Consider the following 20,578-nt stretch of genomic DNA (forward strand, 5'->3'; position numbering starts at 1 on the left):
TCCGTTTAAATAATTTGGACGGAAGTCCCAAATTGAAACCAATTAACTTATTTGGGACCAAATTGAGACCAAAAATAAAAGTGGGATTAAATTGAAACAAACAATTATTACAAGGGACAAAAATAGGTTTTTAGCCTAAAAAAATAGTCTTTATACTCAAATTTTTTTAGAAAATCTATCCACTAGTGTCTTTGTTAATAAAAAAAAAACATTGAGTTTAATTGATGTTGCATGATTATCTCAATTTGTCTCTTTTAGATATATTATTGATTGTTTGATGAACTAAAATAATTTTTTTTAAAATTATAGGAACTAAAAAAATAATTTTAAATTTGAGACTTGAAAAATAAATTTACCTTAAATTTAAAAGACAAAAAATATGTTTAAACAAAAAAATTATATATGTATACTTTTATATACATGTCAATATATCTATACTAATATATAAAGGGGATATCATTTTCAGTAACCACCTTGGTCTCAACTTTTTTTGATCATTATATCCTTTTATTTTAAAAAAGTAGAAAAAATATGTTTTATTCAAATTTAAGTTACCACTTTCAATAAGTTTCCATTTTTACATAGACCATTTTATCCTTTATTTATTTTTTAATAATTATTTTTTATGAGTAATTTCTCTTTTTTTTCTTTTTATTTATTTTTTTTCTTTTAATACAATGCAGGCACAAAGTGTCTTTTTCTTGCTAGTATAAGATAAATTAACTTATATATATAAGTATTAAATTTTGTAATAATTATACTTTATTCAATCATATATATTTTATTTTTATATAAATATGTTATTTTAAAAATTCTATATTTGATATACATATTGTAGTATTATATTAATTAAATATAATAAATAATATTTTATTATAAAACACTAATTTATTTAGACATTATTAAAATATTGTATTGATAAAATCAATTAAACTTATAGATTACCTTTAATATATCTATAATTAATAATGTATAATAAAATACTCTTTTATTTAAATGTTTGTAAAAAAATATTTAATTAATTACATTAATTTAATAATTTCTTAAAATTTGTATTTAATTTTATTTTACTTGTAGAGATATATTATTTTTATTTTGATATATAAATTTAAAAATATTTTGTAAAGACAATAATGAAAAGTATTTTTTGAGATATATAGTAAATTTTAAAAAAAATAATACTAATTTTAAAATAAAATAATTAAAGATATAAATCAATAGATAAATTGTTTAAGTGTAACATGTTTGAATTTGTTAAGGGATGATGTTGTAATGGTTACATCTCTGAGAGGATGTCAATATAAAGGGTGTTTTGGTAAAAAAAATTAATCGAAGTTAAAAAAAATATAATGAAAAAATCTAAAAATGAGTAAAATGGCATATATTGAAATTTGTCAAGAGAAAAATTGTAATTTTTAACATAAGTGACTAAGATAACATATATTCATATCTTTTAAGGGATAAAAGTGTAACCTTGGGAGAAATATTGGGCTTTAAGGAATAATATTCTTTGACAATGTATTTCATATCATATTCATCACATAAAACACTTTATATAAATGATGTATGGCATACAAACTCTCATGCACGATCACAACTTTACATTCACATTTCATATTTCACAAGTCATATCCCTCCTAAGTTATACTTATAGGGGGGTGTATTGGATTATGATTTTAAAGGACTTTTTTAGTTAAAAAAAATCCTGCGGATTTTAAAAGACTTTGCAGGATTTTCATGACTTTTAAGATTTTGCAAGATTCTACAAGACTTAAAATCAGGGTTTTAATGGATTCTGCAAGACTTTTACATTAGGATTTTAATGGATTCTGTGGGATTTTGTGGAGTTTTGACATTTGATAAGATTTAAAAAAAATTATACATTCAAATTTAAAAAGAGTCAAAGATAAAAATAATAAATAAAAAAAATAATGTCTAGATAAATAATAATAATAATTCTCTATAATATTCTATCCTCTTTTTATAGCATCCACTATCAATTGTAACAATTCATCGGAATCATCCTTAATCCAAGCTTCATAGTTTTCTTTCTCTTTTCATTTTTCTTTATTATTTCCTTGTGAATCTCCCATTTGAATTACTAAAACAATATATGTTAAAAAATAGTTATATAAATAATTACGGATAATAGACAAAATCAATAAAATTATATTATTATTTTTAGAAGCACACCATCATACAAGATCGAATATATTTTTGCTATCCAAATGGATCAAATACCTCAGTTATTATAAAAAAAAATGTAAAAACGAAAATATAGAAACATAAGATAATTTTTTATATAAAAAAATTAGTATATTCGATACTGAAAAAATATTTAGATATATAATTTTTTTTATATAAACAGAAGTATTTAGATATAGAATATATATATATATATATATATATATATATATATATATGTGATAATTTTTAACGATATTTATAAATATAAATTATTCTAACAAATATTTTAACAATATTTTCTTTTTTAAAAAATAAGTTAATGAAGGCATAAATCCTAAACCCTAAAAAATTAGATATTGCAATGTCTTATGTTAATTTTCTTTTTTTAAAATATAAAAAATCTTAATTTCATAATATAAAAATAAAAAAGAAAAATTCATAGTAAAAAAAATAAAATAATTGTTGAGTCATAAAAGGAGGAGGGATAAGAGTAACAAATTCAAAGGAAAGAGAGAATTCGCAATTTTTATGCTAAGAGGATTCTTCCCCCTACTAAGATCCATTTTTATCTCATTCTACTCACAAAAACCCTAACAAATTCATCTTTTATATATATATATATATATATATATATATATATATATTGTTGAGATTATGATATCAATTTCATCTTTCACCTTTTTCTTTTCTTAACGTGTGTCATAAAAAAAATTACCACTTAAAAGTTAAAATTTCAAGTATTTTTTTGTGTTATATAAAGGAACAAATTCAACTACATAGAATAAAATAAAGTAAGTCAATTAAAGAGAACGAACAGAAAAATAAAACAAGTCAATGACACTATCATTTACATATTAGAGTTTCACAAAATAGGAGAATGGTACGAGAATAGTATTATATATGAGCAATGAACAATAGTGTAGTATTATTAGTAGAGAAAAAATGGAGAAGACAGGAGCATAGAAAAAAAAGATGAAAAACTCACTTGAAAATTCTTAAAACACTTGAAAAATCATTTCAAACAATCCTTCAAAATCCGATGGGTTTGGATGTGATTGTTTTATGAATCTGGTATTTATAGATAACACTAGAAAGTCTTTCAAAATCCCTCTCACACAACAATCCTTTAAAATCCTTAAATTTTTGAATACCAATGGATTGTTTTTAAGTTGTAAAAAATCTCAAATGAATACCAGTGGATTTTAATGGACTCTTTAAAAAATCCTAAAAATCCAGATTGAATACCACTGGATTGTTTTTAAGTGACATAAAATCCTGATTGAATACCAATGGACTTTTTTACTCAAAAAAAGTCTTTTAAAATCCTACGAAATCCTAAACCAATACACCCCCCTTAGACTTATCACATAATTGCATCCCATGTTCCACACATCATGTACTCATGTTCACATCACATACTACTCACTTATTTCACATTACAAAAATAACTCACTATCTCATTCAATTAATTAATGTAATTTATCAATCGATGCTAATTTAATTAAATACACAATTTTACATATATCAGTTGTAAGTATAGGACAATGCCTAGTGTGGGGTGCCCTATGCCTGACAAGATCGAGGTCACAAGCCTCTAAAAGGATCATGTTCGATGTGACTCTTCTTATGCTCGACGAAATCACAACAAAAGCCCCTAGAGGTCCCATGCTCGAGGTGACCAAGCTCACGCCCTTTGTTAATGATGTTGCGAACATTTCAGGCTTGATAAGCCCAAAATGATATCCAGTGCGATATCAATAATTTCACACTTTGCATAATTGTGATTTACACATTTGATGGATTCCATAATATACATGAATTTATATTAGAAAGAAGACACATATAACCTAATTAATTTGATTTTATCGAGGGGATTCTAACTCAAAATTGTTTATCTGAAAATTGATTACACACATCTTTAGGGGTCCCCTAGGAACCTACAAACACTTATAAATTCATAAACAAAGACAAATTAACATATTTATAGCACATTTATAGCGTGGTAGCATGTTTAAAAATTTAAAGAGACATCATATACACGTTACAATCAAAAACAAGATTTGGGTTTTACCACATACATACATATACAACCTACAAGATTCGGGATTAATCCTTTTACCTAAACAGATAACTCACAATTTAAAGTGAGGTTCTCACTCACCGTTACCTTAAACACTTAAATCTTGGTTTGGATCTTCAAGCTCTTCTCTTGCAACCTCTAATTCCCTTCCATCTTCAGACCATGAGAAGCAAGAGTTAGGAATAAGTGTGACAACCTTAAGTCTATTATCACATTTAAATGAAATGTTAATCCTAACCCTTGCATAACTCGTTGACAAAAGTCCAATCATTATCTCTCACTATTTTGGAATAAGAAAAAATAATTACTGTTATTTTTAAATATCACTCATAATATAATATTATCTCAATTAATTAATTAAAAATATTATATTAATTTATTATGAAAGGTGGAATGTTATAAACTTCAATAAAATTTGTTTATATTTTAATTTAAAATTTTAAACATTTTTTGCTTATATATATATTCAGAGGAGTATACATTATCAATGTGTCACATATTTTCTCCAAATTTATCTCTTACATTAATTTATATTTTATCTAAAGTACTCTTAATTATTTTACAATAAATGTTGCACATAACTAAAATTCATTATCTCTTTTACTAAAATTAGAAAACATGATTTACATATTTTAATTAATTAAATAACAATTAATATTTTAATCTTGAAAATATATTATTTTAATCTTTATATATATATATATTATTTTTTTAATTTTCTATAATTTCATAAATTTTATCTTTTTAGTTCTATAAATAATTGAATTAAAAAAAATCCCGGTATTTCTTGTAAAAAAAATTGGAGAACCACACACATATATATATATATTTAAATAAGAAAGTAGCATTCCGTGTTACTTTATTTATTTATTTATAAATAAAATAAAATAAGAAGAGAGATTGTGAAGTAGAAAATAGTAAAAAGTAATGGAAAATACAGCAGACATAGGAGTCGCGAGAGAGAGTTGCCTCTTGGATGGCAATGGTCCAATACTGAGGAGGTGAAAAAGTTATTTGGAATTATCCTTTTTTCAGTGCCGTACAGCCATACGAGCCATGCCATGGCTACCACCATTCACGCCCTTCTGGAAGCTTCTCCTTCTCCACTCCCTTTATCTTTAGTTAAACCACGTAAACACAACCTTTCTAAATTCACATCACAGAGAGCACCGCACCGTCGTTTTCGCCATAATGATGGACTCCTACGTCCTTGGATCGATCATATGCGCCCTCCTCGGCCTCCTCGCGCTCCTCAATTTTCTTCTCGCACCGAAGAACAACCGTTGCGCGGATAACAACATTACCACCGCCGCCGGACAATGCATTTCCTCCAACCGCCGCGGAGACGGAGACGTCGACGTCATCATTGTCGGAGCCGGTGTCGCTGGCTCCGCTCTCGCTCACACTCTCGGCAAGGTATTTTGATCTCTCTTTTTTGGAGTTTAGGTGTATCGATTCCGATGCCTGTTTCTTCGTAGTTTACGCCTATATATCTCTTGTATTTTATCCGAAACCTGACGAAAACGTATTGTCGTTTCTTCGATGACGGAAGGTCGATTGATTGTTGATAATGATGGACGTGCATTTTGATTTATGGTTTTATTTGCGAGTAAGGTTGAGTTTCGCTTGCAAGTAGCGTTTTAGAAACAGAGGTTTTGGGAGCGAGGTCAACCGCAGGCACATTGTTGGTTGGTGCTAATAGAGAATTGCTCTAGGAGTGCTTATTGCTTTTATTAGTTTGTTTAGATTTGAGAGAAAAATGTTACGAAATATTGCTTTTCTTCATTGCTTCCGGCAATTTGAAATATAACGTTTGTCTCTGATTTTTATTTTTATTTTTATTTTTTTATTTGTAGAATGTCTCTGATTTTATTGTTAACCACGTGTGGTGAAGAAAAATTATAATACTCCATTGGCAGGTGATGGATCCTGCATCTGAAGACTTTGAAAGTCGAACACTCTGGAGTTTGAATATTTTTTGTTTTTCTTCTAAGCAGCTGAAGATGTAATTTGTCTGATTTAGGATGATCAAGACATTAGGTACTTTTACTTTATTATTATTTTTTTAAAAGAAAATGTTAAAGGACAAGCAGTGAGGAATGTTTTTGAAAATTATGTTTTCAATTTTAAGTGGTGGTGCAGCGTAACATCCTTGCTTCTAATCTAAAGCTGCTGGTTGTTTTGTTTGTTTCCATAAATGAACAGTTTTGATTACAGAGATACAGAAAAACAGTTTGGTTTTCACTATTACTTTATCTTGCGTCCAATTTAAATGTGAGGCTAGAGAATTTCACTTTACTGGTGGAGATTCTTTAATCTTTATATAAACTTGACGATGCTGTTTATGTGGCTTGATTGCAGTTCTTACATGATTATTAATTTTGAAAGACGACCACTATTTTTCTGGTAGATTAAACGAACAACCCACTTTCCACTTTTGGAGTGTAAGAAGAATGAAAGAAAGAGAAATAAATAAATAAACGAACCAAGAGAAACGATAGATGTGATAAATAATGTAATGAAAAATAAAGAGATAAGAAAAAAAAAAGGGAGAAAGCTAGATGGAAGAGAAGCTGGGTGTATTGTATAGATATAACCAATTAACCACCCTTTTATCTGGTATCTTTTGTGTTGTAGCGTTGATCAATTAGAGTACATTTTTTTGGAATTATTTTTAAGTACTCTTTTCTAAAACTGATTCACTATTAAGTTTTGACAGCATAACTATTATCTAATGTAGGATGGACGTCGTGTACTTGTCATAGAAAGAGATTTGAGTGAACCAGACCGAATTGTTGGAGAGTTGCTACAACCTGGAGGCTATCTCAAATTAATTGAGCTGGGACTTGAAGGTAGTGCAAACTTAACCGCGCGCACTCGGGATATAATATTTTGTACTTTTAGACTGTGATTGATTGCTAGTGCTGGAAATACACAAAATCTTTGGTCTTTTTAACTCCGGCTAGAGCAAAATAGAGAATGATCATGGCTCGTCTATTACTGCAGACTGTGTGGAGAAAATTGATGCTCAGCAAGTGTTTGGTTATGCTCTTTTCAAGGATGGGAAACACACACGACTCTCATATCCGCTGGATAAGTTTCATTCAAATGTCACAGGCAGAAGCTTTCACAATGGGCGTTTTATTCAGAGGATGAGAGAGAAGGCTGCCTCCCTTCCCAAGTATTGGTTTCTTCCTTGACTTTGCAGTCCCCGTTTGTCCTACAAAAAAATGATTTGCTACGATTCTACATATACGATTTTGTTGTGTTTTTGAAAAGCATATCATTTGACCTCATTTCAATTTTTCACATAGATGCTATTTGAGCTGACTTGGGTAGATATTTTAATCACGTAACTTGAAACCAAATTACTTTGGTTTGAAGTTATTTATGCAATCAGGTTGTCTTCCTATATCTGATCATACAGACAGCCATATGCTATAAGTGCTCACTATTTTTTGTCAATATAACTCATAATTGATATTTAACAAATGAAAATAGACCCACCATTCTAAATTTGAACTGAAGGTATTTTTTTGTTTACACATATATCCATGTGATTATGTATTTTTATTTAATGTTTTGTAGTGTACGACTGGAGCAAGGAACAGTTACTTCCCTACTTGAAGAGAAGGGGATAATTAAAGGTGTGCTCTACAAAACGAAGGATAGTAAGGAATTATCAGCCTGTGCTCCCCTTACCATTGTTTGTGATGGCTGTTTCTCAAACTTGCGCCGTTCTCTTTGTAATCCTAAGGTGATAAACTTTTTTAGCTTAATAAAGCTTAAAGACTTGATACAGTGCTCAGTGTCAATGAAGTGCCAGGCTTCCTTACAATGAATTTACATTTTCCTATTATTCATTTGGGGGGTCTCCCCCACCTCCTCTCCCGGTTAAAATGTTCTTGTTAATCATGTTTGGACTGGTGAGTAGTCTGTTGAATCCTGATTGCTGGTATTTTTATAATTGCTTTGTTTGCAGGTAGATGTTCCCTCTTGTTTCGTTGGCTTAGTTTTGGAGAATTGTGAACTTCCTTGTGCAAATCATGGCCATGTCATACTGGGAGATCCTTCGCCAGTTCTGTTCTATCCTATAAGTAGTACAGAAATCCGCTGTCTGGTTGATGTTCCTGGTCAGAAAGTTCCATCTATTTCCAATGGTGAAATGGAAAATTATTTGAAGACGGTGGTAGCTCCACAGGTATCCCATATATGCCAGAGTGGTCCTACAAATTCCTTTTAAACCTTTGCAAGTCCTTTATTTCAATGAGAGCAGAACTTATTTCACATTCTCAGCTAAGTGTTAGATAATGAAAAGGGGAAATTAATGCAGGTTCCTTCTGAGCTTCATGATGCTTTCATAGCTGCTGTGGACAAAGGCAACATCAGGACAATGCCAAACAGAAGCATGCCAGCAGCTCCTTATCCTACACCTGGAGCCCTCCTGATGGGAGATGCATTCAACATGCGCCATCCTCTAACTGGTGGTGGAATGACTGTGGCATTATCTGATATAGTAGTGCTGCGAAATCTTCTCAGGCCTTTGCGTGACCTGAATGATGCCTCCAGCCTTTGCAAATACCTTGAATCCTTCTATACCTTACGCAAGGTAATTTGTTCTGACCTTGAATTGAGGCAAACACCTCATGCTATTTTTTTTCCCTTCTCAACTATTCAAATGAATAAGCGTTCATGAAGTCATGTGACTCTGCTTGTTACCTAAACTATCTTTAATCTTTCAATTGGCAGCCTGTGGCATCCACTATAAATACGTTGGCAGGAGCCCTTTACAAGGTCTTCTGCGCATCACCTGATCCAGCAAGGAAGGAAATGCGCCAAGCTTGTTTCGATTATCTTAGCCTTGGAGGTCTATTCTCGGAGGGGCCAGTCTCTTTGCTTTCAGGATTAAACCCTCGGCCCTTGAGCCTGGTTCTCCATTTCTTTGCTGTCGCAATATATGGTGTTGGTCGTTTATTGCTACCATTTCCCTCACCTAAACGGATTTGGATTGGAGTCCGATTAATTTCTGTAAGTAGGAACGTTTTTTTGATTCGTTGTTATTTTTATCTGGATAATTAGTCGGAAAACCGCCTTCACCCTAATTACAAAAAACAATTTTATCTGGTCAGAGTGCATCTGGAATCATCTTGCCAATAATTAAGGCCGAAGGAGTCCGTCAGATGTTCTTCCCTGCAACTGTTCCAGCTTACTACCGCAATCCCCCCGCTTCATAAACGTGAATTCGTTTTCATGAGTCGAGATCAAGGATCAAGATGCGCTTGCAGTGCTTTCCCGTTTTCCGAAATTTATTGGGTTCATTGAATTTCATTCCGAAATTCCAGTAAACATTCTGGCTTTATGTATGAATTTTCTGTAGAATCGTTTTCAGAATAAAATCTTGATTTTTTCAAATTTTTTTTCTTCTAGTGAGATCCCCATTTTGAAGTTTGACTTTCAACTGTTTGTTTTTGTCCTTTTAATCACAGGTTATTCAGGGTCGAATGCTACCAATTCCAAAGAATCAATCATAAAATTCCGTACAGATCCCGAGGAATTTAGTTGAAAACATTTAGTGTTTAAAAATAGTTAATTTAGTTTATAATAATAAATTTAATTTATTTATATATATATGTGCTTTTTTTAATTATCATTATCCTATTTTATTTCCTAATACTCATTTTTTAACAAATTAAAATACATGTCTTACACTACTTTTCTCTCTTAATATTCATCTTTATTCTAACCAATTAAAGTACAAGTTTTTTAAAAAGTTCATAATTAATATACTTTATTAAATAAAAAATCTTTAATTAGAAATATTTTATTATAAAATAATTAATATATAAGACAGATAATATAAATTGAATCTTTTATAAATAAATAAACAGATGTTCTAAATTAGATCTTATAAATAGAAGAGAGTGTTCCGCCATACCATCCTGCATAATTCAGAATCAAGCACTTATCATTCACTATACTTTTTCTCAACATATTTGCCGGATTTTTACAATCTAAACTCACTTTTCTATCTTACTTTAGCTGTGTCATCAGAATTCACTACAAATTCAGCTCATCCGGTACCATGCGAACTTTGTTCACAAAGAAAATAAGTTTAAATAAAACATACTAGTGATTTTGGGCCTTGCTGCTCCCCAAAAAGGGGCGAAAGACCGAAATTAGATTTTAGGAAATGTAAATCAATAAGATTAAATAAAACATACTACTGATTTTGGGCCTTGCCCCTTCCCATAATTAAAAAAAGGGGCGAAAGACCGAATTGAGAATTTAGGAAATGTAAAGTACTACAAAATTAAAAAACAATATTTAAGAAACTCTAATGAATATATTAAATAATGGAAGAAAAACTACGCTCATTTCTGTACGAGACAATATGACAACCTTCGGAAAGCACTTGAGTCTAGGGCACTGCCTCTTTCCATATACAGTCTTATGTTTACCCGCGTTTGACGCTTGGCGATGACATAGCCACACAATCAAGTCATGCTGCCAACAATTGATTACTAGACTTTGAGCATGCCAAACGAGTTATGCAAGTATGTGTTAAACAGGCGTTACATTCTATTTTTGATGGGGGGAAAACTAAATTTGAACTGTTATCATCAATACAATCTTATGCATAAGACTAAAATTCCAACTTTTTAATGAACCCCACACACATACAATCCAGCTTCCTTTCCAAAAGAACACGGAAGTAAAATATTAACCACAAGAAACATGTACCATTTTTACTTTATTAGCATCAATGATATTTTTCTGCCCTTACCAAAACCTAATCTATTCAGGAATCTAATTACATTAGTTACTTGAAAAGGAAAACACTTATTAAGTTGCTACGAGGTAATTGATAAATTAGTTGACAAATAAAGACAGATAAATAAAGTTGGCACTTAAAGTCCAAACTACAAAGGGAAAATGCCTTACATAAATGACCGTTCCATTCGTGGTAAACGTTATATATGTAGGAATAGTGAATAAGATAATGAATGGGTTGCAGTAAAAAATAAAATAAAATAATGAATAGGTCGTCAAACCAAGTGTTAGTCATCATGTGACTAACATTATGTGTAGTAATCGTGATTGACAAGGGTACTGCAAGCCACGTGTGTCTAACATAGTACGTAGTAGTACTAGTAGTAATACATTTGTGTGACAAAATAGTTTGTGGTTACTTTGGTGAGCTCCAGCTGTGTACAGGAAGTGAATTGATGGGAAAATACAACCCCCTCGAATCTATTGAGACCACATTCCAGGGGCATTAAATATCTGGTTGGGATGCTAAATAATTAATACATAACCTTATATTTGATGAATTTCATAATTAAAAAAAACCATAATCTAGTTATCTAATTATTGCAGAAAATTTACTCACAGACAACTATTTTAGTTGGATGATAATTCAATGATGTAACGAGGAACTTTATTTATTTGGAATACCTCGCATACTTTTGGATCCCAGGATAGTTGGGCAGATTTAGGCAATTACAAATGATGGTTCCTCCTTTCCTGTTTTATGGCCTCATATGAAGTCAACACTTCCTTGAACTTTGCCTCAGCAGCCACTGTAACATTTCCACATACATTGACCTGTGATCAGTAAAATCATGGCTAGAGGCTACTAAATAGTATGCACCGAGTATAAGTCAACACCTACCTATATTATCTTGGTTTTGATCAGGATGATACTCCTTCGCCTTGGTCCTAAATGCTGTCTGCAGAGATGAGAGGATAATTTATAAATGAAATGAAGACAGAATTAAAAGGTAATATAGATAACACTGAGGGAAACTAGCAAAATAGTATAAACAATACTAACATATTTAACAAAAATATGGAGACAACACACTACACGAAATCAAATCAGGACTAATTCATGACAATTACATGATTGAAAATAGAACACTAATTTTCAATACTATACTCTCCATGACATCATTTTGTATGGCTTCACTAATTTTCAACAGAAAAGTTATGAAACTAGTGTTCAAGAGTGACGCCCAAACCCACCATTATGTTGTAGCAAGTTTCTACTATAGTCATTGAAAGTAAAATAAAACAAGTTCATTTACCTAGCCAAGTAGATGCATACAATAACTGGTGGATAAAATCTTAGTAAAACACTGACAGTAATGTGCAAGGCATTGTGATGAAAAGATGAGTTACCTTAATCTCAGCCTCTGAATATGGTGTTTTTCTAAACCTGAGGTTCATCAAAAGAGCGTTAAATTCAATGTCTAATCATGAATGTAAAACAACCAAACTAACTTAAAAACAGAGGATGGCTTTGTTGAATTAGAAAAAGAACACACACTCAATTAGCAGTTACAGTATAGAAATGCCATTCCCTCTCCCAAACCATGATACTCCAAACATCCACCCTGTCCAGAAGAAAAATGCTATTTCCTCTGAAAGAGAGGCTGATTAATCTTCAGAATTTTAAATGAATAATTTACTTAAAATCATTGACAAGTGTCGCATATTTATTGGTTCAGAGGATGAGGCACATTTTTGGTTCAGAGGAGATGGTACTTCTTGTCAGAGTGATCCCCGTGTCCCCTCATACTTCTACTCTAGAATGCCTGACCCGCACCCCAAAAGCTAGTCTCACAAAACTAAATCCCACCTATTCAGCTATTCTGCTAACCGTCACTCCTTCACATGGATCACCCTGTTTCTCCTTGAAGTTAATCTCTCCATTCTGTGGGTTTCTTTTGAATCAGGTCTAGAACATGATCCACTTGGGCCTGCTCCTCCTCATCTACTGTATGCCCAGTTCTATCAGAAGTTGCATGTTGCAACTATTCGTAGGTATCAAAATCATATGCTCAATACTTGTTTGAGTTTATAATTACATATTGCTTAACAATGTTGTCAAAATCAAGATCTTAGGATCGGGAGGGGATTGAAAGATAGTAAATAGTAGGATTGTAGCTCAGGTTACAAGATCCTGATAACAATACAAAAAATATACTTAAAACATGTACATATGCATAGAAAATAGCATAAATAAGGAAAATAACCTCTAAATCCATATCGCATCATTGAATTTGAATTAAACTTAAACTAAAAAAATTCATAAGCTTAAGATTCAATGCTATTCCTAATTAGTCACACAAGTGAGCATAAGTTTTTCATGAGATTTGAAACCATCTTTTTCTTAAAAGAGAAGAACAAAGGCATAAGAGACAGACAAAAGAAAGGCACAACAAAAACAAATCACAGAACAGAGGCACGCACAAATTGATAAGAAGTGCAAACCCAACACCAGAGGGCACAAGAGAAATTAAAGCCCAAGGCAGAGCTGTGACCTAGTAGTGCCAAAGGCAGAGTTACGACCCAGGAAACAAAGGCCAAAAGATTTAAACAACTGTGAATAGCTGAACAATTAGGGTATGATTTTCATATCAGGTCACAAAACTAGGACACTAGTTATGCAACTAGAAGGAGCTTTGGAACATACAAAAATGGAAAGAAACTTGGATGAAAAGGTATGCTTTTCATATCAGGTCACAAAACAGGAATAAAAATGCACCAGAAATAGGATTGGCTATCATGCAATTGTATGGATAAGATGATCATCCTTACTGTGATCTCAGAGTTGTTATCCAACAACCAATCCAGCTCACTTCTAGCTTCAAAGATCATAGGATCTTGCAATCTGATGATCTTAATCATGATCTTAACAACAATGTTGCTTAGAATGAGAGTGTTCATTGAATGCTTTGAATGTATTTTATAAGGAGCCTATATAATATTCTCTTCATCAGACATTTTCTTCCTTTCAACACAAGTCTCTTGTTTTTTTTCCAATGATATGAAAACTATATTGTATTTCCTCAAGTAATGGAAGTAAAAACATGGTATTTCCTGTGAAACAACATATTAGATGGGTGGTTCATTATTCAAGATTTCTATGAGTACCTATCAAGACCCAAAACTGAGTAGTGATGTGATAATGCATAGGTTCCACTCTCTCTTGGAGTTTCTCGATAATTAGTCCTCCTGTCTCTAAAGGACGTATCAGCCTTCCAGTACCAATCTTCTCTCTGGTAATGCTGATGATATGCACCAGGACCGCTTTCCCTCCAGCTCTCATAGCTTCTTTTATACTTATTCCTTTCTCTGTTAAACACACTTTGCATACGCCTTATTCGCTCCTGCAAATAGTAGATGGAAAATCACCTAGTGACAAGTGATGCAGAAGCATATTTAAGGCGTAATGCATAATTTAGGGATTATCATGTTATTCATGGACATTTAGAATTCCCTCTTATGAAGTATATCTTATTTTTATTTTCAGGCTTTTGATCTTCAATAAGTTATATATTTCTTAGGAAAATATTATGAATAACAATATATAAAGGTCATTTATTATTTTTGCATAAACAAATTTTGAGACATTTTTACCCTTTATTTATCATGGTAACTATACACTTTGTATCAGATAACTTAGTAATTTCTTATTAATTTAAATAAAAATTATTATTTACTAAAAAAACCTGCATAACTGTATTGTAACTTCTACACCTCAAAACATTAACATGCCATAGATTGCCTTTTATGGCTAGTCATATGAACATTTCCCATTTGATTTCATTCAGTTAAGTCTCATTTCGGAAAAACCATATTTGATGAGGATTTTATAATTCATTAAGATTTAGCTAGTATTTTTATTATCGTTTATTATAAACAGACTTTCAGTGCCTTATATCATTCACACTTTTCTAAATAATATTATAATATTGAGATTTACTTTTTCATCAAATCTCAGAGTATCGGAAAAACTCCAAGTGAGTACTTTGCCCTAAAGGAGTACTCTAGGCTAGTCAGCCTAGATGAGTCCCCTCAGCTTAGGTATATTGTTCTAAATCACCTTAGCTCAAGCCAAAGTGCCTAAAACAACCATCCAATCAAACATTCATGCAAGCTAAAATTAACATGTTTTTCCGGCTCACTATGAAGCATTAAATTTGATTTCTTCGCAAAATATAGTGTTTAGACCTTCTGAAAAAAATACCACAGAGCACATCTTTCCATCTCAGATTTCAAGAATGCAATTGCAAAGTTCATATATATAACAATAATAATAACAGAAGTAGAGAAATAAAAAAGAAAAAGAAAAAGAAAAAAAAAAAACTCACGACTCTTTCCATCTCCTCCTCCAACTCCTCTTGCATTCGCTTATTGTGTCTCCTCCATGCTTCCTCCTGAAAAGCTGATCGGAAAGAACCACCACTCTCTCCTTTCCACGACGACTGCGTCCTCGACATCTACAATAACGATTAACGTGTTCAAAACCACACACCGTCAGTTTCACCATGAATCTCTCCGTTACCGCTCACAGATAACCGAGAAGAGAAAAACCTAGACTCTTCAGGTCTCACACAAGCAAATCATCGAAAAACACAATGAAATGCATAGTTCCATATCATATTACAATTACTCATTCAATCGCTCTAACAGGTTTCAACGTCTTTAGTTAGTAACAAATTTGAATTCACTTTCCGTACCTGAACATAGAACCATTCAACAGTCCTCCGCAGCTGACCGACCTACAAATTCGGAAGCAATTGTAATATTCTAAATCTAAACGCTAAATTAAAAAATTAAAAACAAAATCCATATCTGGAATCTCCTCGAGCAAAACCTAAATAAGATCGATTGAGAAAAAGGAATTCGCAGAGACTCACCGCAAAGGTAGTGACGGAGGCGCCAATCAAACCGAAGAGTAAAGCTCCCCAAACCCTCCTGTTTTTGTCTTTATCTTTGTTAGCGTCCTCCTTCATTTCGTAAACAAAGATAGCATTCAACGATTTCGATCACCGATTCCACACACACATCCTTTGCCGTATTTTTCCTATCTCTGCTTTATTCCAAACTCGCAATTTACAGACACTCTCCCTCGTCACTCGTCAGACGCTTGTTTTGTTAATTGCAATAAATATGCGGTTAGTTATTAACCAGCAAACTAAAAAACTTTTATATTGGGCCGAAATGATTAAACAAAGTGGGCCCATGGGAGGCCCATTATGAGCCCAAGGTTGGGCACCGTTGGATGTTGTTATTGGATTTGGAACCAACCAACTAACCGACACTCGGTAAAAAACACAATAACAGGAACATTAGTTACATTCCCACGAACCCAGTCTCTGTTTCTGTCCTTTTTTCTCTTTATCCATGCGCGTTGTGGAGGATAGACAAAATGCACTAAGTTCAGATCTAGTCTCCGACACCCATTGCATAGAGCAGCTTCCATAACACTGCTCAGAACATTGTACGGATCCGCGTCTAGAACAGGTGCAATACTAAGGAATAATTTGCTTCCTATGTCTGTGGAGCAACCTTTGATATATATTTTTTTTCTTAGTTTGATATATAGATGCTACGCTTTCAACAGGTCCCATTGTTTATTGCGTCTGAATGTGAATTATACGATATTCTGTGGTTGCTTACAAGTTAGTAGTGAACATAAAGCTTGCTATTGATATGTTCATTGGTTGATTTTGCAGAATACTATATCACATCGTTGTGGTAATAAACAACTGGATCATGTCGCGGAGACCGGCGAATCTGTCTCGGCGATTCGGAGACAGTGGAGGTGGCTTGTTTTCATCTGCGAAATCAAGGTCTTCGCCGGTTTTGTCAGTTGGGCTTATAATCGTGGTAATGTATAGATTCAGATTCACACAAAATGGAGCTTGATTATACGGTTTTATGTGGAGGAGATTCTGATCACTTTTTGGTTGGAAACTTTTATAGGGAGGCCTGTTTCTCATTGCCTATGTGTACAAGGGCTCAGGTGTGGTTCCAAATTCCAATTGTTTCTTTTGTTATGCCTCCTTACCTTACATTGGTTTGTTACTTGTTATTTTGTGGTTTTCTTTCCCGATTTATTTATTTATTTATTTTTCCTCTGATATTTTTTATAGGTGGATTTGGCAGCCGTTTGGAGTCTGTCAGCAGGGTTGAAGGTACTTTTGTTTTTCTTTCCTCGAGTCTTGGATGGTGTTTGCTTTAACCTTTTATTTTTGAAGTTATTAAAAATATGACGGTGGTATTTTGTTTGGTATTGCATTAATTGTGCCTGATTTTTTTTTTTAAATCGATATGATTTCATTACCTTTATGGAAAACTGCACATTTTTATTTTCCTATTTAAGAAGCTGATATGGTTTAATTGAGTAACAATTGGAGTTTATGTCATCTTATTAAATAAAATAAAATAAAATCCTACCCCTTCTCCTTACTCCAAAATGTTTTTATTGTTATTCTCGTAATATGGCATATGACTTAAAGTGCATTATGATTTAAAGTGTGCAACTGAAGTGAAAGCAAAAGAACAATCCTTGTTTGTTCTTCCCGCAATAGAGTTTTCTGATTCTAGTTAGTTAAGTTGTTTTTATCTTTTCTTGTTTCAGGATGGAAATATCATGCCATGATTTATAGACCTGTTATTGTCTTTTTAAGTTGTGTGACTGAAACAATTCTAGTTGGTTTTGTACTGGCTGTGCATGTTGGCTTATTTATAGTTATCATCTTCTGAGTTCTGACTTGTGTAAATAGGATAAAAGATATTGCCTCGGTTACTAGTCTTTTACGGATCAATGAGTGCACAATATCTTTGTCTTACAGTGCTATTCATTGGGTTGCTTCATTGTTTTGCATCTTGTCTAGCAACCCGGTTTTATGCTGATGGTGTTTTTCTGTAAGGAAAGAGCAGTTTTAAACTGAATAATTGTCATGGTACTCCTCCATTTTAGAGATTACTTAACTAATATTCACTACACTGATTTTTGTATGTTTGCAAAATATCGTAAATCATGATATAGGTTTTTGGAAATAGGGTTCAGTTTATGGAGTTGTTTAAGAAATGGTCATCCGGCTCTTTCCTAAAAGCCATAACTTAGTACCATTCTCGATAACAAATATTCTTGTTCATCTGTACAGACACAATAAGCTTGGCATTTCTCTTACTTCCAGATATATATTGTAATAACATGCTTAACTTCCAAATGCAGGTGATTATTTGTGTACCGGAGAGGTCCAACGTGCAATTCCCGTTTTGCAGAAAACATACGGTGATAGCTTACATAAAGTTTTGCACGTTGGTCCTGATACTTGCTATGTGGTCTCTAAATTGCTAAAGGAGGAGGAAACTGAAGCCTGGGGTATAGAACCTTATGATATAGAGGATGCTGATGGTAATTGCAAAGCACTTATCCGCAAAGGCATTGTCCGTATGGCTGATATCAAGTTTCCTCTTCCATACAGGCCAAAATCTTTCTCTCTCGTAATTGTTTCGGATGCCCTTGATTACTTATCTCCCAGATACCTTAACAAAACTCTTCCGGATTTGGCCAGGGTATCAACTGATGGAATAGTGATATTTACTGGTAAGTGCATTTAAATTAGTGCCTAATCCTGTTTATAAATAAAAATTCTTTCTCAGTCAGAGGAGATTCCTATAATGTAGCATTATGGATTTATTAGAGTGACAAAATCATAATGAGGAAATGAAAGTAGTATGTATGTTTCCAGCATTACTTTGGTTCTCAAGCTATATAGGAACTAATTTTTTGGAGTCTTGAATTGAGACCGACGTCCTCTATAACATTTGTTTATAGAGCAGAAGTGTGTTACTAAGGCTTTCTTTGGTTGAAATTTGGATGTGTCACCATGATTTTGAGCTTTTCATCTATTGTTGCTGGTAGTTTGAAAATTGAAATTTTATCTTAGCAGCAATCAATAATCTCTTGAACCTTTGTCTGGCATATTGGCATCTGATAATTTTATGTGTAAATGTAGGTTTTCCAGATAATCAAAAGGCTAAGGTTGCAGATGTTTCTAAATTTGGAAGAGCGGTGAGTACATTTTACATATCATTGCTTCACTTCATTTTCAGTTATTGATCTTGGATGAATATTTAGAAGATCCATGATCCTGGATCATCCAATGAGTTATCTATCTATATATTTGGTTCAAAAACAACATGAGGGGAAAAAAATACTAATATGTCTTGCTTCAGGCTAAGATGAGGAGTTCATCCTGGTGGGTGCGGTATTTCCTTCAGATTAACTTAGAGGAGAATGAAGCTGCTTCCAAAAAGTTTGCACAGGCTTCAACCAAGAGTTCATACGTTCCAAGATGCCAGATATTCCACGTGAACTCTCTCCATTGACGTTCAGGGTGATTACGTTTGTATCATTGAAGCTCCCAATGGCTGCTTACCCCTTTGTTTTCATCTAGAACGCTCTCTTCTATATAGGTAATTTATTTTATCAAATTCTATTCACCATAATTGGTGTATCTGTTTGTTGCTGACTAAAATAGATTTATATTCTTTGACATACCATCTCCTGGCGGTAAAGGATATGAGTTCGGTATTTAACTAATTTATCAGTTGAATAGGTTACTTTAAGTGCAGTTGCAGTGATTGTTGTACTTAAATCCTTTGTCCTTGGGATATAAATTGAATCTAATTATATATGCTGGAATAATCTGGTGAACTGATGAATGAACATATTTGTTTTTACTCTAGCAATATTACCTCTAAATCATTGCTGATATAAAATGAGGAATAATCAAATCTTCATGCTAACTTGACTTCTACATTAGACCAGAAAACTAGAATGAAGTTTTCTCTTGCTTATTCTTCATTCCTTGTTCTGAGCATATAGTCTGTATTCTGGTAATGAGAACACTGTATATAACCAGTTTTTTTTCCTTCTTTTTTTCCCAATATCCGCGTATTAGTTGCAATTTTCTAACTACAATGATACGAATGGTTTTTAATTTTCATAAGTCAACAATTTACTAGCTGGATGTGATGAATATGAATTATTTATCAAGTGGAATGGATTCTATCATCATGCATAAAAGGCTTTCTGATATTTATTTGTGCCTTTTTTGTTTGTTGCGAGAGTTTTATTGTACCACATTTCACTTCAACTAGAAAAGCAATTCATTGCCAGCACACACTGTATTTGATGCTTTTTCGTTAATAAAACGGAATGAAACTAGTGAGGATAGGCCAAAATGGGAAGAGTGGGAATAGAAAAAAGTTATATTTCTCTTAGATTGAGAGAATAATAAGCAAATGGGAACATAATTTTATTTCCTTTGTTCGAGAGTTGCAGTGAGAAGGAATTATGAATTTTTTTGGATAGTTCTATAGTACAATTATGAATTTTAAGTAAAACTACAATTACGAATTTTAAGGATAGTCCAATAGTAACTCTGTTTTTTTGGTTATAACTATCTTCGCGAAATTGAACCTTTAGGTGACAAGTAAAAA

At 32.5% G+C, this 20,578-nt stretch overlaps 3 protein-coding genes across 5 annotated transcripts; 2 read left to right on the forward strand and 1 right to left on the reverse strand.

The window, feature by feature from the left end:
* The first annotated feature begins 5,208 nt into the window (after positions 1-5,208).
* Positions 5,209-9,679, forward strand: LOC109796770 (squalene monooxygenase SE1). The gene is made up of 8 exons (XM_020356555.3): positions 5,209-5,683; positions 7,008-7,119; positions 7,274-7,448; positions 7,856-8,024; positions 8,250-8,468; positions 8,601-8,876; positions 9,017-9,295; positions 9,397-9,679. Exons 1-8 carry the CDS (start codon positions 5,459-5,461, stop codon positions 9,499-9,501), a joined length of 1,560 nt encoding a protein of 519 aa, XP_020212144.1. The 5' UTR covers positions 5,209-5,458; the 3' UTR covers positions 9,502-9,679.
* Positions 9,680-10,448: 769 nt separating this feature from the next.
* Positions 10,449-16,228, reverse strand: LOC109797692 (uncharacterized). 3 transcript variants are annotated; one of them, XM_020357804.3, is made up of 8 exons: positions 15,976-16,228; positions 15,796-15,837; positions 15,427-15,555; positions 14,207-14,442; positions 12,449-12,485; positions 11,940-11,997; positions 11,723-11,847; positions 10,449-10,771 (listed from the first exon to the last, which is right to left on the reverse strand). In XM_020357804.3, exons 1-7 carry the CDS (start codon positions 16,069-16,071, stop codon positions 11,768-11,770), a joined length of 678 nt encoding a protein of 225 aa, XP_020213393.1. In that variant the 5' UTR covers positions 16,072-16,228; the 3' UTR covers positions 10,449-10,771; positions 11,723-11,767. The 3 variants fall into 3 exon arrangements, with proteins under 3 accessions (XP_020213393.1, XP_020213394.1, XP_020213392.1); XM_020357805.3 differs by lacking the exon at positions 10,449-10,771 and adding an exon at positions 11,176-11,551; XM_020357803.3 differs by lacking the exon at positions 10,449-10,771 and having other exon boundaries at positions 11,176-11,847.
* A 162-nt stretch (positions 16,229-16,390) lies between these two features.
* On the forward strand, positions 16,391-19,825 carry LOC109797691 (putative pectin methylesterase CGR3). Its single transcript, XM_083077456.1, has 7 exons — positions 16,391-16,582; positions 16,795-16,948; positions 17,045-17,084; positions 17,215-17,256; positions 18,303-18,677; positions 19,090-19,145; positions 19,310-19,825. Exons 2-7 carry the CDS (start codon positions 16,835-16,837, stop codon positions 19,460-19,462), a joined length of 780 nt encoding a protein of 259 aa, XP_082933582.1. The 5' UTR covers positions 16,391-16,582; positions 16,795-16,834; the 3' UTR covers positions 19,463-19,825.
* Positions 19,826-20,578: the final 753 nt, after the last annotated feature.

This window comes from Cajanus cajan, chromosome 6 (genome assembly GCF_000230855.2).
Source record: "Cajanus cajan strain Asha chromosome 6, NIPB_CcT2T_4, whole genome shotgun sequence".
NCBI classification, from domain to species: Eukaryota; Viridiplantae; Streptophyta; class Magnoliopsida; order Fabales; family Fabaceae; genus Cajanus; species Cajanus cajan.

Bases quoted from the DNA above. Each gene is read 5' to 3' on its own strand.
- LOC109796770 (XM_020356555.3), top strand. From the start codon at position 5,459: ATGATGGACTCCTACGTCCTTGGATCGATCATATGCGCCCTCCTCGGC. The intron at 7,449-7,855 runs GTATTGGTTTCT...AATGTTTTGTAG, and splicing joins AAGGCTGCCTCCCTTCCCAA to TGTACGACTGGAGCAAGGAA. The intron at 8,025-8,249 runs GTGATAAACTTT...CTTTGTTTGCAG, and splicing joins GTTCTCTTTGTAATCCTAAG to GTAGATGTTCCCTCTTGTTT.
- LOC109797692 (XM_020357804.3), bottom strand. From the start codon at position 16,071: ATGAAGGAGGACGCTAACAAAGATAAAGACAAAAACAGGAGGGTTTGG. The intron at 15,556-15,795 runs GTACGGAAAGTG...TCGTTATTGTAG, and splicing joins TTGAATGGTTCTATGTTCAG to ATGTCGAGGACGCAGTCGTC. The intron at 11,848-11,939 runs GTAGGTGTTGAC...GAAATGTTACAG, and splicing joins TCAAAACCAAGATAATATAG to TGGCTGCTGAGGCAAAGTTC.
- LOC109797691 (XM_083077456.1), top strand. From the start codon at position 16,835: ATGTCGCGGAGACCGGCGAATCTGTCTCGGCGATTCGGAGACAGTGGA. The intron at 16,949-17,044 runs GTAATGTATAGA...AAACTTTTATAG, and splicing joins CAGTTGGGCTTATAATCGTG to GGAGGCCTGTTTCTCATTGC. The intron at 19,146-19,309 runs GTGAGTACATTT...GTCTTGCTTCAG, and splicing joins TTTCTAAATTTGGAAGAGCG to GCTAAGATGAGGAGTTCATC.